The sequence below is a fragment of the Podarcis erhardii genome (genome assembly GCF_964252035.2).
Source record: "Podarcis erhardii genome assembly, chromosome: 1".
Classification (NCBI taxonomy): Eukaryota; Metazoa; Chordata; class Lepidosauria; order Squamata; family Lacertidae; genus Podarcis; species Podarcis erhardii.
The window spans coordinates 71,569,647-71,586,332 of NC_138497.1; the positions used below are offsets into that span (position 1 = coordinate 71,569,647).

General features: G+C 41.6%; 1 protein-coding gene across 1 annotated transcript in view; it reads right to left on the reverse strand.

The window, feature by feature from the left end:
- RRAS2 (RAS related 2) overlaps nucleotides 1-16,686 on the reverse strand; it is a 33,706-nt gene that overhangs the window by 6,520 nt on the left and 10,500 nt on the right. The window contains exon 2 of the mRNA XM_081842684.1: nucleotides 97-184. Within this exon, the coding sequence (XP_081698810.1) occupies nucleotides 97-184 (88 nt within the window). The remainder of the gene's footprint in view (nucleotides 1-96; nucleotides 185-16,686) is intronic.

The window sequence follows — 16,686 nt, forward strand, 5'->3', positions numbered from 1 at the left end:
TCAACAAGAGAGCAAACATACATTCTATAGGCCAATGCAAATTCTGTAGAAGGTCAATCATCATCATCATCATCAACAACAACAACAACAACTTACTATCCAATCTTGCTGCCCTCTCATCTATCACACATTGTTTTGTGTAAGAATCTTCAATTGTTGGATCATAATCTGTAACGAAGTAGGACTGCAGAGAGAAAAGAAAAAAGTTACTTTTAAGCCCATAGCACCCGCAAATGCTCTTTCTCATGTATAGTTTCCATCTGCAAAGAGAATGAATGCAACCTTTGCTGATGCCTGGCAAGTAATTTCCTGGGGACTGATATAGCCATAAACAATGTGAAAACTAGCGCTAATACGCCCAGGAACTTCACCAAAATGCTGGAGAGGGTGCACCTCCACAGGCACATACCTCCACATGTGGTGGGATTGCCCCAAAATCCAACTATTCTGGACAACAGCCATACGAGAAATATGTAAAATAACTAGGCAGTTATTAGACATCACCCCAGAATTGGCCCTACTAAGCATCTTCCAAGACAACAATGCCCATTTACACCACAAAGAACTCATAACCCACCTACTTTCAGCAGACAGAAACACCATAACCAGACACTGGAGAGACCTATCAGGAGTAAGCATGGACCAATGGTACCAAATAGTATGGGAAACAGCCCTACTAGAAAAATTAACCAATAAACTGAAACTGACACGGGAACAAACAGAAGACGACGCCTTTACCCTGGTATGGCTCCCCTTTATCACATACACAGCCCAACAAGACAATGACAATAATCCACCAATAGCATACAAATCAATATGGCTAACCTGATCAAAAATACCCACCCACCCACCCCACTCACACACAAAAACAAAGATCACCACAGCCAATCACAAACAAACAACCACACCCTAGGCCAAACCCAACCTCTCTCACCACCAAAGAAACACAAATGAACAGCAGAGAACCAGCATGAGCAACGCTGACACGAAACCCTACATACATTAAGCAAAACAGAAACATCGCCACCCGACCCCACCCATCTTCCCCCCCTCCACCCCTTTCCCCCCCACTAATGTCTCAACAAATGAAACTGATTTGTAAAAATGTTACATGGAAAAAATACGAGAGACATTACACATACTTCTGTAAAACAAGAAAATCTTTAATAAAACAACAAAACAAAACAAAAATGTGATCATATACCCACCCCCAGGGTGAGCAGCAAGATTGTGAGAAAGAAATGGCTCCAGGATTACACTAAGAATGGTGATACTACTATACTCTAGCTATATAGATGTAACTGACAATGCAAGATTAATCTGGAATAATTTGTGGAGAAATCCAATTTAGATAACCAAAAAATTTCAGAGGGTTACATTCCAGAATGTTTGTATCACTGCTACCCAGGAATGGCTGAATTATAACCAGCCAAGCGGGTTCCTATAGGCAGCAGTCTTGCTTCTCTAACATTGCAATGCAACTATGTGGGTTACATAAAGATGCTGAGCTTGGTTCCAAGTGCTACCACCATCTGTCTCTTCACTTTTCACAACCAAGGTCCTGCATATCCAGGATTTGACTTGGAATTGTAGGTGAGCCAGCAGAAACCAAGTCCGGACTAAAGCAATGACTTTTAGCAGGCCCAGGGGACTGGAGAGCAAGAAAGGAAGATATGGACACACTGCCATGATTAGGTTCTTTGACTGTTCAGGCTCCGAGTTCCAGGGAGCTCTTGAGTTCTGAAGTTTTGATACAGCAGTGTGACTAGGATCACTTACAGATAGGTAGCCGTGTTGGTCTGCCATGGTCAAAACAAAATAAAAAAATTCCTTCCAGTAGCACCTTAAAGACCAACTGAGTTAGTTCTAGGTATGAGCTTTCGTGTGCATGCACACTTCTTCAGATACACTGAAACAGAAGTCATCGGACCTTTCTATATAGTGAGAAGGTGGGGAGGGGTATTACTCAGAAGGGTGGTGGGAATGGGTGATTGGCAGATAGCTGCGATGAGCCTGTTGACGACTCTTAATGACTGCAATAGGTCTAACAGGAAAAAGCAAGGGGTGAGAAGGTGAAAAATGGCTTTGTCATGTATAATGAGATAAGAATCCAATGTCTTTGTTCAAACCAGGTCTCTCCATAGTTTTAAGTTTGGTGATAAGTTGCAATTCAGCAGCTTCTCTTTCCAGTCTATTTCTGAAATTCCTTTGTAATAGAACAGCTACTTTGAGATCTTGTATAGAATGTCCTGGGAGATTGAAGTGTTCTCCTACTGGTTTTTCTGTCTTGTGGTTCCTGATGTCGGATTTATGTCCGTTTATTCTTTGGCGTAAGGTCTGGCCTGTTTGTCTGGCCTGTTTGTCAGCTCTCTATATTGGACAAACAGGCCAGACCTTACGCCAAAGAATAAACGGACATAAATCCGACATCAGGAACCACAAGACAGAAAAACCAGTAGGAGAACACTTCAATCTCCCAGGACATTCTATACAAGATCTCAAAGTAGCTGTTCTATTACAAAGGAATTTCAGAAATAGACTGGAAAGAGAAGCTGCTGAATTGCAACTTATCACCAAACTTAAAACTATGGAGAGACCTGGTTTGAACAAAGACATTGGATTCTTATCTCATTATACATGACAAAGCCATTTTTCACCTTCTCACCCCTTGCTTTTTCCTGTTAGACCTATTGCAGTCATTAAGAGTCGTCAACAGGCTCATCGCAGCTATCTGCCAATCACCCATTCCCACCACCCTTCTGAGTAATACCCCTCCCCACCTTCTCACTATATAGAAAGGTCCGATGACTTCTGTTTCAGTGTATCTGAAGAAGTGTGCATGCACACGAAAGCTCATACCTAGAACTAACTCAGTTGGTCTTTAAGGTGCTACTGGAAGGAATTTTTTTATTTTGTTTAGGATCACTTTGTACATATTCCAGTTTGACAACCTTTTGGTGTTCTCTAGGTAAGACCAATACATTCTTGTTGGCAGTAGCAAAGTTTTAAGTACTTGAAAATTTGGCGGCCTGTCTGCTGGTGAGAACAAAATGATGGGAAGCAATCATTCCTGCAATGGATTCGCATTCATTTGTCAGGTGCTTCAAGACAACATAGCTTGCAGTCACCCACAAGCATTAAAAAGATAGAGCCCAAGAAGCCAGGAAAGCAACAGAGCCACACACATACCATCTTGCCAACCAGCGCTGCTGAGTGTAAGCTGTGAGGGGGTGAGTTTATGCAGAGTGATAAGCAATGAAATCAGGGGTACAGACCCTAGTATAGTAATCCTATATATATATATATATATATATGAGTTTAGTATTACTTTCTGATATTATAAATATTTTTATATTTAAGCAATTATGCAATGAAAGAAAACATTTGAATATTTAAGTTTAGGGAAGTTTTTAATATTTAATGCTGTATTGTTTTTAACACTTGATTGGGAGCCGCCCAGAGTGGCTGGGGAAACTCAGCCAGATGGGAGGGGTATAAATAAATTATTATTATTATTATTATTATTATTATGTTTAGTACATTTTTTTAAACGGCAAAAAACTGTTGTTAATGCCACATCAATATGAAATAAATAATAAATAATGATAATGATAGTAATAGTAATAGAATTTATATACTGCCCTATACCCGGAGGTCTCAGGGCATTTCACAAAATAAAAAAATAGAAAACCACAAAATACATACTCAAAATAAAAAGAACAATCCAATAACCACCACCCCATATGAACACTTATACATGCATACAGATCATTCCATGTACACATTTAGACAGATGATATGAACACTGGGTGCAATGCCTGCCCATCTATGTGAAAGTAAGGTCCAGTCAGAGCCCAGCATCCAGCTTCTTGGAACTTCTAGCTCTCGAGAGAAGAAACCTCCTTACAGTCAGGAAATATGTGTCCTAGAAATGAGCACCAGTACTGTGTAGTCTGTGCTTCAGGTGTGAAAGTGTCTAAGGCCAAAACTACAGTCAAGAAAGGGCAGTATAGCTTACAGTTCCCCTCTGAAGGAAGTCTAGTTGTTCTAAATTAAACTCAGAATGCAAGTTAGGGAGTAAAAAGCTTGCTTTGAATCATGTGCTTTAAGATTGCTACACATACCAAGGCAACAAGTAATTCAACAGCCACCCCGCAAGGAAGCCATCATAAAAATACTTCTAAGGATGATCATATATGGAAGCACTACCACCCCAGGAGGGAACACGACTTGACAGCTGTAAATGAAGGGAGGAAAAAAGGCATTTCATTGAGATGAAAGAGAAGCAACAAACAGACCTGGCAAGAGCTCGCAGACAGAGGGTGGGAAGTGGGGAACGGTCAAGGCAATCATGACAAAGATGACAATGCAACAGTCCCTCTCTGACCAAAAGGGCTGTAACTATGAAGTCTTTCTATAGCTTCATATTCATGACTCCACAAGCTGTGAATGAGTCATTTAATCAAAACTGTTTGACTAAACCTGTCAGAACAGATGTTAGGATTATTCACAGAATTTAGTTCAAAGCTCAAGTTATTACAAAGGGACTTTCCTGGTGTGGCTGTCTGTCAGTCGTTCCCTACCTCCCACTCTTCTTCCAATTCATGTGACATGAAGGCAACCATTTTGACAACCATTAAGGTCCTGGCTTCTTTGCTCACAGGTGAGCCCAGGAAGGTAACCTCTACAGAGTTTCAGCAAGACCCTGCAAGTTGTGGACAGGCCTTCAAATAGAGCAGCCTGACTCAGGGATAAAACAGCTACATAGGCTTCCCCTCAGCAGTCGTTAGCAGAACGTAAGGCAACATACACTCATACATTTGGGGCCTTTGAAACTTTTGTACGCTTTTATGGCCAGCGGACAAAACAGAAACACTGGAGGTACTATAAAGTACTGGAGAAGCTGGAGGTGTACCACTCTGTAGCAGACCTTCCAAGCAGCATCACAGAAGTTCAGCCTCAACAACATGCTGACAAAATGATAGCTGAACTAGTCAGTTTTCTTAAAGCTTGACTCTATCAAAACTGAGAAGTTTTTCCTCCTACCCCTTACCATCACTTTCAGTTGTTCTTGATAATACTGATGTTTGTTCACCAAGTTCAGAATCTTTAAAGAACTTGGATACTGGACTTTATTAACATTTTAATTCATTCTACTGTTTACTGCACTGAATGGAACATTCTTCTTGTTGGTTTTCTTTCTCTCTTAGCCTTTCCACTCCGACTTCAATCCTGCTGCTTGCTATTTTTGGCTCATATTATTCCTTTGCACCAGTTTCTTCACTGGATCCCCTGACTTTAAAAGTTATTGTACTTGCTTGAAATGTCTCCACAGTTTCCTCCTGTATATCTATCTGCTCTTTTCTTCCTATACACTCCTCCCTGAACTCTACAACTTTCAAGGTACCAATATTCTAACCCAACTCACTGTTGATCCCTTACCTGTGTTTCCACCCCACCCCACACAGCTACTTTGTTATGCCCAGTGACATCCATTTTAGAATCTCTATAAGACATTTCATTGGCTTCTCAACCCTTGATGGATCCCCTTACCTCCCCGAAAGCTTTTATTTTAACTTTCTCCAAAGTCAGAATTCAAGTCTCCTTGAAGAGGTGGGATATAAATACATTAAGTAAATAGCTAGCTGTTATGGTATAAGCATACAAGCAGGGCCCGTGTTATGTTTGCTTTTGTAAAGCACCTAGCAATTTTAGATGCTTTATAAAAACAGAGCAAAACCCCAAAATATAGGTTGCAATCTTGTAACCAGGTATGAACTGGCAAAAAGCAGCCATCATCACTCTCTCAGCTTCTTATTTTTTTAAACTTTCTGTATTCCCTCCGAGTGTGAAATGGCTTTCTGAACAAAAGCTCTCTTAGAATTTAGCTTTAGCCACTTGTTGACGAGAGCAGTAAGGTAGACAAACAGACCTCTTTGGGGAGGGAAGAAGTAGTAGTAGTAGTAGTAGTAGTATGGATGTGATATCCCGCTTTATCACTACCCTAAGAAGTCTCAAAGCGGCTCACAATCTCCTTTCCCTTCCTCCCCCACAACAAACACTCTGTGAGGTATGACTAGCCCAAGGTCACCCAGCAGCTGCATGTGGAGGAGCAGGGATGCAAATCTGGTTCACCAGATTACAAGTCTACCGCTCCTAGCCACTACACCACATTGGCTCTCTGAGACTGGGTACTGTGTTGTTTTCACATGCTCCCGCCAACCACATTTCTGATTACAAGAAGCCAAATCAACAGGGCTTCCCCTGAAACGTGTAGAATGGATGTGGAACAAAGCAATCCCCCATCATGCCCACCACAATGAACTGGACCCAGTTCCATGTTGTCAATCAATGCAGTTGGAACAGCACTGGGGTGGTATGATCAGAACTACTGTCTGCCTTCCATCAGAAAAGCAATCTCATTGCCATATTCTGAGTCAACTGAAGCTTCTGAACACTTTTCAAAGGCAACCTCAACTAGGGCACAGTACACAATATAATTTGGGTGTAAGTAGAGTATAGAGGATGAATAACCATGGCCAGGTCTGTTTTCTCCAGAAAGGGAAGCAGCTGACATAATTAACTGAAGAGAGACCCTGACCACTGCTGCCACTTTGACATCCCATAGTGGCACTCAATTCCAAAGGAGTCATACACGGAAAACTTGATTTTTAAGGGGAAATGCAGCCATGGCGAAACGTAACTCCAAATTCTTAACTGATTTTACTTCTGTCTTTTCAAGAAGAATCTTTAACCCTCACTGACCTCAGGTTTGCACTATCACACTATACACCTTACTGAGTTATAGCATCCAATTATTGAATAGTTAACCCATGTTCATTACTTATGCAAATCCCCAAGACAGACTGTTAGCAACAGACTAAATAAGGAAGACTAGCTATCTTCAGCCCATTAACAGTGAAAACATGGGGGCACCAATGACCTCTCTGCAATAGAAGGTGTGACTTTAGGGCCCCATATGCACTACACATTTAAAGTAGTAGCATACCCGTTTAAACGATCATAGCTTCTCCCAAAGAATCCTTGTTATAGGTAGTAAGTGTTGTTAAGGGAGGCCCATTGAAAATTTATGTTTTAAAAAAAGAGAACACGAGAAACACACACACACAACCACGCACAAAAGAAAAAAAAAACACAAAATCATCCTCACATTCACACAACAATCAACACCAATGCATTCAACCTAATTTGCACATACAGATTGATCTATGCCATCCAAATGTCTGTGTATGCATTCAAACCAAATATGCTCAGTTGTAGCGAGGGCATTGTGGTATTTAGACCATTGATAGTGAGCATTTACCCTTCTAAGCTCAAAGTCACTTAGCAACCATATAGGCTCATAAAATCCATTGTTGTCCTACCATTCGTCCCCATCCTGCAGGGATATAATTAAAAAGGACACTAACACCTGCAAATATCAATGATTTTGCAAGTACAATATTCATAGGGACAGCAATTTCAGACCGAAAAGGAGATATCACTGGACAATATAATAAATGAGCCTTGCAGCAGGGAGAAGCCCTCATGGTGGCAGCAATGTCATATACCTACAATGAGTTATTTCCAGAATTTTAGTTTCAGTAGCTACCTGAGGCCTTCCAGCTGATGCGCCCAACCACATTAGAGCCCTGTCCATCCTAGCTTATTAAAGCTAACCAGGGTGGGGTGACTGAACAGGCACAGCACTGCAAGTATCCTATCCACATCCTCAGGCCATTTTAACTAGAAATGATCCTGCACCAACCACACTAATGCTCAGGTTTTAAACATGCTGCCTACTTGGGATAATTAAGACCTTTAGGGAGATGCCTCAGTTTCAACACAATGGGTGGTTGCATTACCATAATCTCCTACTCAGATCAAAGTCCATGTTAAAAAAACACACCTTATTCACAATATTTTAACGGTTCACTTCTCCACCCAATGGCTTTCCTACAAAGCAATACATGTTTCACATTCATGCAAAGTCACTGCCATGGTGGCATGCAAGCAGAAAACATGAGTACCTATTTTCCGGAAGTCAAAGCAGAAGGCAAAGCTACATAGACAGTTAGAAAGACACAGAGAGCAAAGATTCGGTGTGTATCTGTTCAGGCAGAAATTCCCCCGTTTAAAGTATAAACCTCGTAAGTGGCAGGAGAAACTGTATTTTTAGAATTAGTAAGCACAACAAGCTGCCTTTGATATTCTAATGCAACTTCAAAGTTACAGTATTTCAAAGAGCGAGTTGTCTGCCAAAAAAGAGAGGCCTCACAATGTATGCATTTTGTTTTTTAGATCAGCATAAAGGGAGGGTAAGAGAAAAACTACCCTGAATTGGCACTTGAGTTCTAGGAAGTCAGGCTCATTCTGCAGCAACAACTACAATTGTGTCTTACCTCAAGATCACATTCCTCACATTTTGCGTGTTTCAAGGACAGTTTAAAAATACATGTAAGGAGCAAAAAGCCATAATTGGCTTTGTGCATTGAAAAAAATATCAATTTAAGGCCACTGCTTTGGGCACCCTAGTCATTAAACACTGGAACAAAGACCGCTCATATTGACCCAGTTTCCCTAACCCAAGTTTTAGAATGGCAAGAAGCTCTCAAGTTTCTATTTTGGGGTGGGGGACTATAGAAAAGCAGCACAAGGCTGCTGGTTTTTGGCAGGTGTAACTCCTGCAAAGAAAGGGGGGGGGAGACTAATTCAGATGTCACAAATTGCTTACATATAAAAGGCTGCATCTAGGTTCTAATTGCTTTTATATCTTCTGCCCAGCAAAATCCATTAATATAATGTGAGGGCATACAAAAGATATGAGGTCAAAGGCTACCTGAACACATTTATTTGAGCCACCAATCACATGGTCTATAGCCATATAGCATCTGGTTTCAAGTCACTCTTGGATTCCCCCCTCCACCCCCAATGAAAAGAAAAATGCTTTGTCCCAGAAACAGTGGTACTTGTACAGAAATGAAGCATTTCAGAATAGCAAGTCTAATTAAAGTAGTTGATTAATGGCTGGTTCTTACTATTGATCAATCCTCTGACTAGGGTTCATTGTCGACTTTCTCCCCTGAGACTATGCATTCAATTACATGTTGCTCATAAAGATCATCCCTGCTATTGATAATAATTCACCTAATAGAACTCAGGATAAAAAAAGAACACTGGATTAGATTCATAATATTTATAAAAATAGGATACCAGTGAAACAAAATCAGTGTCTATGCCTCACGTCTCACATCCTTTCATAAGCATGCCAAAGTCACAGGTCAATTATTTCTCAGCTCTAAGCACACACACACACACAGATTCTTCCAAAACTTTTACTATCTAGGGAACAATTTGTAAAGTACAACCAATTCACATAGACAGAAAACAACTAATACTATCCTTACGGTTGCAATTAGCACTGGGATACCTTGCAGAACTGAAGCAGCAGCAGGTTGAGGACAGCCAATGTGGCAAACATTGGGAATGAGAACCCCTGTGGTTGGGATACCGTCAAGAATACCAACACTCTTACCCCACCTGCTAACGATTGCAACCCATGGCTAGTTGTAACCCATGGCTAGTTGTAACATCAGCTATCTGCATGCAGCTATCTATGACTGTTCTTATCCTCTCAGTAAAGGCAGGCAAGCACTGCAGATACTGAAGAGGGATCCAGGCCTCTTTTCTGCAAATACCTGGATAAGCAAAATGCCCCCCATGTCTTTACTTTCCTGGGTATGCTTCCATGTCCAAATCAGAAGCATAGTGTTAAGCCCAAGTCTACCTACCTTAAGGAGAATAGCTCCAGAGCACACATGGGCAGATTCAAGTTCATTTTATATGGATGTCTTATCCTTGGTTTCCAATACATATTTATGGGCGTATAATTCTGTGTTTGATTAAATCCAAACAACTGGAACCAGCATTTTATTTTTCAAATACTTGCAAGGCTATTCCAAAAGTCACTAGGAAGTCACTAGGAAACAACATTTTAACAGACCACTTGCCCATGTGCATTTTGCCCAATAACTCGAAGTGCATCACCAACCTATGAAAAGAGGAGGAGAAACCAAGAGACCAAGAACCAATTTCATTCCAGCACACATCACTTTCATCACATCAGTGGACTTTGGGATCTCACATTGCAGTGGCGCCCTGTGCGACACCAAAATTCGCCTCCTCACGTCTAGTGCTCCATTCTGAATCAAGCTTGCAGCATCCCCTGCAGCATCCTCAAGGCTCCATGCCCAGTGTGACCAAACCAGCGGCGCTCCCCTAAATCCACCTCTGCCAACATGGTAGCAACTTCTACCTACTGTGAGCAACCATGCTTGTGCATGTGTAAGTACAGGAGAATCCTCACTTATGTGGGGGCTCCATTCTGGTTCGCACACAAGTGGGGCTTCCCCCATTCCAACCCCGCCCCAGTCCATTCTGCCCCCCCCCCCCGCAGCGCTGTTTTGGCGTGTGTATCAGTGAGCCCACATATGTCACATGCTGACCATGTGCAAGTGGGGAGATGCCTGTAGTCAAGAACATTCTGTCAGTCTGTAGGCTAAGATTCAGAGGCTTCCCCCCTTCAAATCTTCTTTATTTTAGACCCACACAAACACACATGCTTAGGGATGAGGGTGCTAACAAAAGCCGGCAACCATCTTCTTCATCTCCATACAGTGGTGCCCCGCAAGACAAACGCCTCGCAAGACGGAAAACCCGCTAGACGAAAGGGTTTTCCGATTTGGAGGTGCTTCGCAAAACAAATTTCCCTATGGGCTTGCTTCGCAAGACGAAAATGTCTTGCGAGTTCCTGCGGTTTTTCCCCCCCTTTCCCTAAGCCCTAAGCCGCTTATCAGCTGATCCGCTAAAAGCCGCTAAACCGCTAATAGCGCTAATCTGCTAAGCTGTCAATGGGCTTGCTTCGCAAGACGAAAAAACTGCTATACGAAGAGCCTCACGGAACGGATTAATTTCGTCTTGCGAGGCACCACTGTATTTTATTCATGCAAGTGTTTAAAAGCTCATTCTGTCACTCCTTGCTGCTTCTTCATCTACCAACGAAGCAGACCTGACATTTTTCTTGTGGTGCTACTGCTTTTCAGCTACAAGTGGCAGGACCTTTATTTCAATAATCCTTTATTTCAGCATTATTGTTAGTCTGAATGGAATTTCAAAAATGCCAGTAAGGTCAGAGTTTATTGTAACATGCAGGGAGGCATTTAAAAAAAAAAAATACAGTTGGGTGGGTGAGGACTGTTCAGTGGGAACTACATTTTTGTGTAGCTGGACATGAGGTTTAATAAAGCATGAGGTGGGTGAGAAAATTATAAGAAGTAAAATGTGAAGAAGAATTTTGTACTGTGTCAAGTCCTCCCCTTGGCACCCTTCATCTTCTCCAGGCCACTTTCCCCTTCTTTCCCTGTTGCTTACCCCTCCCTCCCTCTTTTCTCCATTGTCACTTTCAATTTCCTTCCTTCCAGAAAGAGTCCCAGGACTGTTGGTGAGAGTTCTACCAAAGTTGTTTTCTGCAGGACAGGGGAAGCTTAGAATAAAATGTTCAGCAACTGGTGGTAACATAAAATTTATGACACTCTGATGAAAGCATCTGCCTTCAGATATTTATTATTGCCTACCAAGAACCAGTCGCGACAAAGTATATTGTGGAAGGACCACCTGGAAACCCATCAGATGGACATTCCATACTTCTGCCATAGCGTCTGTTCTCATAACATAGTCATCCTTTGAAAACCCGTTTTGGCTGGTGCATCTTCTACAGTATACACTCTATCAAACGATTTGTGCCAAATGCATGCTTCAAATGTAGCACTACAGAACTTGTTCCATTGAAGAAAGATTTATGCATGTGAAAGGGAACTTTCCCCCTCTTCTCCTACTTTGCAGCCCCTTAATCTGTTACAGGGGTTACCCCAACTCTCCAGAGCAGATCTAGTGAGGGCAGGGAGAACATAAGGGGGAAAGTTCCATTGCCCAAGCATAAATCCTTGCTCTAATTGGGACAAGTGCATTGGATACCATGAATAGATGAATCGGACAGAAAGATCATTGACTCTTTATGCTCCAACCAGAACAGATTAGTTACTGTTGACCCTTGCTTCTTTTATGCTTTACATTACTGAAGAACAGGTTGTTGTTTTTTAATGACTAAGCATTAGCGGAGAAAATAATATTTATAAAGACTCTGCCTCAAGAGAGTGTGGTTAGTTCCCTATGTCATTGTTTGCTGGATCAGACTTTGCTAAAATGATCAGAACCACTGAGATTAAGTTAACAATGTCTGGTGACACTAGAGATAAATACACAAATCAGAGAGATTACTCTAACATCATAGTGACTAGAAGTATACACTGGGAATGAGAGTTGACAAGCAGCTTTATTCTCTTTACTGAATGGTTCCCTCTCCGCATGCTGAGCCACAAATTATACGCTGCCATTAACAGAATGAACAACTGCTCAGTAAGAAATTGTGTAAAAACCTTTATCTACTGTAAGCCACACAACAGTCAAAAATACCTTAACCACTTTTTTCCAAAAGACTGCTAGAAGTTAACAACGCACATTGCTGCTGTTAAAGTTTGGGAGCCCACTACTGCTTTGTATTAACCAATGCCCTACTCCCTGAGCAGAAACTCAAGACTTCCTTAGCCAAGTGTGTCTGGTACCATTCCAGATGGGAATGTAAATACCTCCAGTTCACAGCCAATCACTTTACAGTTACTACAACGTTAACATAATACAAATAAACACGTTTGGTTGGGCTAATGAAGTGTTACAACTGGGCAGTCTCCAGATGAAGAGTAAACCTATCAAATTTGGAAGTATCTGCATGAAAAAGCTCTAGAAAGTCAAGATGTAACCACTGTTATCTATCAAATTCCAGAATAAAAGGAGTAATACTAGGAACTTCAAAAACAAACAAAACTTACACACTTATACACACACACACACACACACACACACACACACAAGATTTCCAAGAACCATAAATGTATCTGAGAACCAGAAGTCTACAAGTAGCCACTATAGGGATGTTTGAGCACTGTGCATGCTATGGACTTGGGATTTTTTGGAAATATTGGTGCTGGGTGGGCTTCCCGTCCATAACTACCGGTATATTAAGTAAAGTTCTAGTGCTGATTGGATGATGTTCAGTGTTGATGCATGCAGGGAAATTTTATCTTGAAAGTTTAAAACTATAAACGTTGACCGCTCAGCTTTGTTTTTATCCACAGCTCCGCAATCAATGTAGATCTATGCAAAGTAGCTTGTAGTTACAAAAAGTGAGAGTGCTCACCATGCCTACTGATTTCAGAGCCATAGAACATTAAGTCTAGACTCCAGGAGTAAGCCAGAGATGAAGCTTGCATTACAAAACTTCACTAAAGACTTTCCTACTTTAAGAGTTCAGGGCTCATGAGGGGGATCCGTCAGAAAATCAGGAGAAAATTCAGCCCCTTTAATAGCAACAGATGTGTATTAAGATAGTTACTGCTGGGGGCGTTCCAGAAAGGTACTTCCCCTTGAGGGCTCCTGCCCCAACTTATTTTCATTTCTTGTTATTTGCATGAGTAAGTTCCCACATGTGAGTTGTTCTCAGGTTACAGATAACCTGTGTGAAAGCCTTGCTGAGGATCTAAAAGTAGAAGAATGAATGGAGAAGAGAATGCAATGCATAGACACACAAACCTCTGAATACCAGAATGGCTTTCAAAGGGGTTCTTTACTTCAATACAGCTCCAGGGTCATAAAGTTGCCAAGTCATCTCACAAAAATGCCCTGCTGAATATTGGAGCTTATAATAATAGTGATAAACCCAAATCATGCAATAAAAAAACAAGGCATCTGGAGCTTCTAAATTTTGGACTTATTTGAAATTTAAAATGCCAGTCAACTGCTAGCAAGTACTTATTTCATACTGCATAGTGCAGGCATAGGCAAACTGGGCCCTCCAGATGTTTTGAGACTACAACTCCCACCATCCCTAGCTAACAGGACCAGTGGTCAGGGATGATGGGAGTTGTAGTCCCAAAACATCTGGAGGGCCCAGCTTGCCTATGCCTGTCATAGTGCATTGTCTTTTGGATCACCACTTCCAGGAATGCCCCTTTTAATTATACATACATATTTTAATTATACATACATACACACTTGCACCTAAGCCAGATATAAAACTATAATTGTTAAATCTACAAAGAGATCATTTCCCAGTTGGACTAGGCTTGCTGCACAGAATGAGCACACACTTTCCAGTGTGGACTGTTAGCACATGAGAGGTTTCTACAGCAAGAACTCATAGGAACTGAGACAGGAGGAGACAATGCATTTGTTTGCTATTGCAGGCAGCCCAATTTCCATGAGCAAAGGGGAAGCAATGCTTAACATATAATAAATGCTCCCAAGCTTAACATATATTTGTTGGTCAAATGAAAGCTTGCCTGTAGCAGCCATACAACTGGGTATTGGTGCCTCTGAGCTCCAAATTAAACTACTTAGAAGTATTTTAAGAGAAGCTTCTACAGAATACCAAACAGAAGAGAATCCCAAATGCACACTGGTTATTATTGTTCACTTTCTATAAAAGTTATCAGTTTAAAATAGTGTGTGTGTAAGCAAGTACTATTTCTGTTGAGACACCTGGTGAGTTGTCAGCTGTGCACTTGTGCCACAGAACTAGCTCTGAGAGTTGTTGTTTGGCACTTTTTTGCTTTTGGTAAATGAAAGAACACAAAGTTAGCATCTATGAAAGAGCTGTATTGCAGGGGAGTAGACTCTTGGCCTGAATGTGACCTTCCAGGCCATTCCACCTGTGGCCCTCAGGACTCTCCCCATGCCATGCCCCTCCTTAAGTGCTCTGCACCCTCCTTAAGTGTTTTTGCCTGGGTTTAACCTGTTCTTGAACTATAGTTGTGCCTCTTCCCTGGATGAAGGTTGAAGAGACGAGGGGTGTAGAAACTACAATGGAGTCGGTTGTCCAATGGTAAGGGTCACATTCCTTGCTTCACCTAACATTGGATGGAGCTTTGCTGTCTTTTTGGAGAAGCTACCCAAAAGTGTACATACTCCAGCTTTACCTATTGGCCTCTTTAATGATCAAACCCAAAATCAGATTGCTAATGTGTGTAGCCCACTTATTACCTATTTGGAATGGAGAGCTAGAAATTAATTCTTCATTGCAACATGTTGCAATTTGAGCACTTTTAGAGTTGCCAATTTTTGAAAAGGGTAGATGCTTTTGAGCCTTTTTAACAATCGCACAGCAGGCAGAAAAACAACAGCAGCTTTCCCCATCCCTGAACTTTCCATAAGGTACAAATTTACCTGTCGATTTCTGCCATTTGTGCAGCTGTCACAATGTTTAGCCTTCACCCTCTACCCCTCCCCCTTTCGACAATGCCCCCTCCCCCTTCCTCACCCACTTCTACTTCACCTTCCAAATCACCACTGGAAAATTCCTGCAAGAGTTTTGTTGTCTAGGATAAGGAACTCATTATAGCACATCTCTCAAACGTACTCCGATGCATCCAGGACACACAGTAAGGACAGCAACTGCTATCCAAGCACACAGATTCTCTCCACACACACTGCATTTTTTTAAAAAGGTTGTTTCAACACATTGTTAACCAAGAGGCAAATTCAGCTCCTTCCATACTGTGACATTCCAGATAGGAGAAGGTACAGAGTATTTTCCCCTTGCTTAATAAAGGTCAGTGGAAGGCAAGCCTCTTGACAGCTTGATCTTCCTTAAGTATACCAAGAAGAAGTGGGGAAGAAGAGGAGGATTGTTTTTCCTGCTCCCTTCTCTCCAACAGCAGGTTTGCTGTAATTATAGGGCATGAAACCAAACTATTAAAGCACTGACAGCTGTCACCCTGTAGTTGGAGGAGTGCTGTGGCTGTGCATAAAGGATAAACACTGCTATCTGTATGAAGGAAGTCTACAATCGAGTGCTTGGCCCATCCAGCACACAGGTATGTGCACTGAGGTCCCATTTAGTTGAGTGGCAGCCAAGCATATTTTGGGTGCTCTCTCTCTCTGTTATTTGTTCAGTCGTTTGGTGCAAATTATCCCATTTGCACAAAGATGGCATGCTCAACTCACTCCCTTCACAGCTTCCAAGCTTTGCTAGCAGAAAATCAATTTGAATGTACCCTTCCAGAAAGGGTTATATAACAAACTCTTACATGTTTTGAAATAGCTCGAGAGCTTTCTCAAATTCATAAAACTGTTTAAAATATCACTGCAAAGTCAAACTTAGCTTTGAGAGCTCATCAGGACACCTATTTAAAGCTATGTTGCTCATCCAAGCACTAACCCTCACCCCTACAGATTTACCTTCCAAACTGGTGAGGATGGTCCAAACAGCCCAATGTGCACTTCTGCAGACAAAAATAGCATTGTCTTGTTATCGCTCTTATCAATTCCCATCTAGCAAACAAAAGATGCTTTTCAAGACCGCAGGATCTCCAAACCTCTTGGGTTGCAGCTTAAAGTAGTAGTGGAAGGACATGCTTGAGTTAACTACAAAATGAATGGAATGCAGCACGCCAGGGAGTTACCAGATTAACCCCAAGGGGAAGTGGTCTGACTATATAGTGCCATTTTACTACCCTGACTCGCGAGAAAAAATTGTGTTTTCATACTGAAAAACTGAAACTATCTTAATATAGC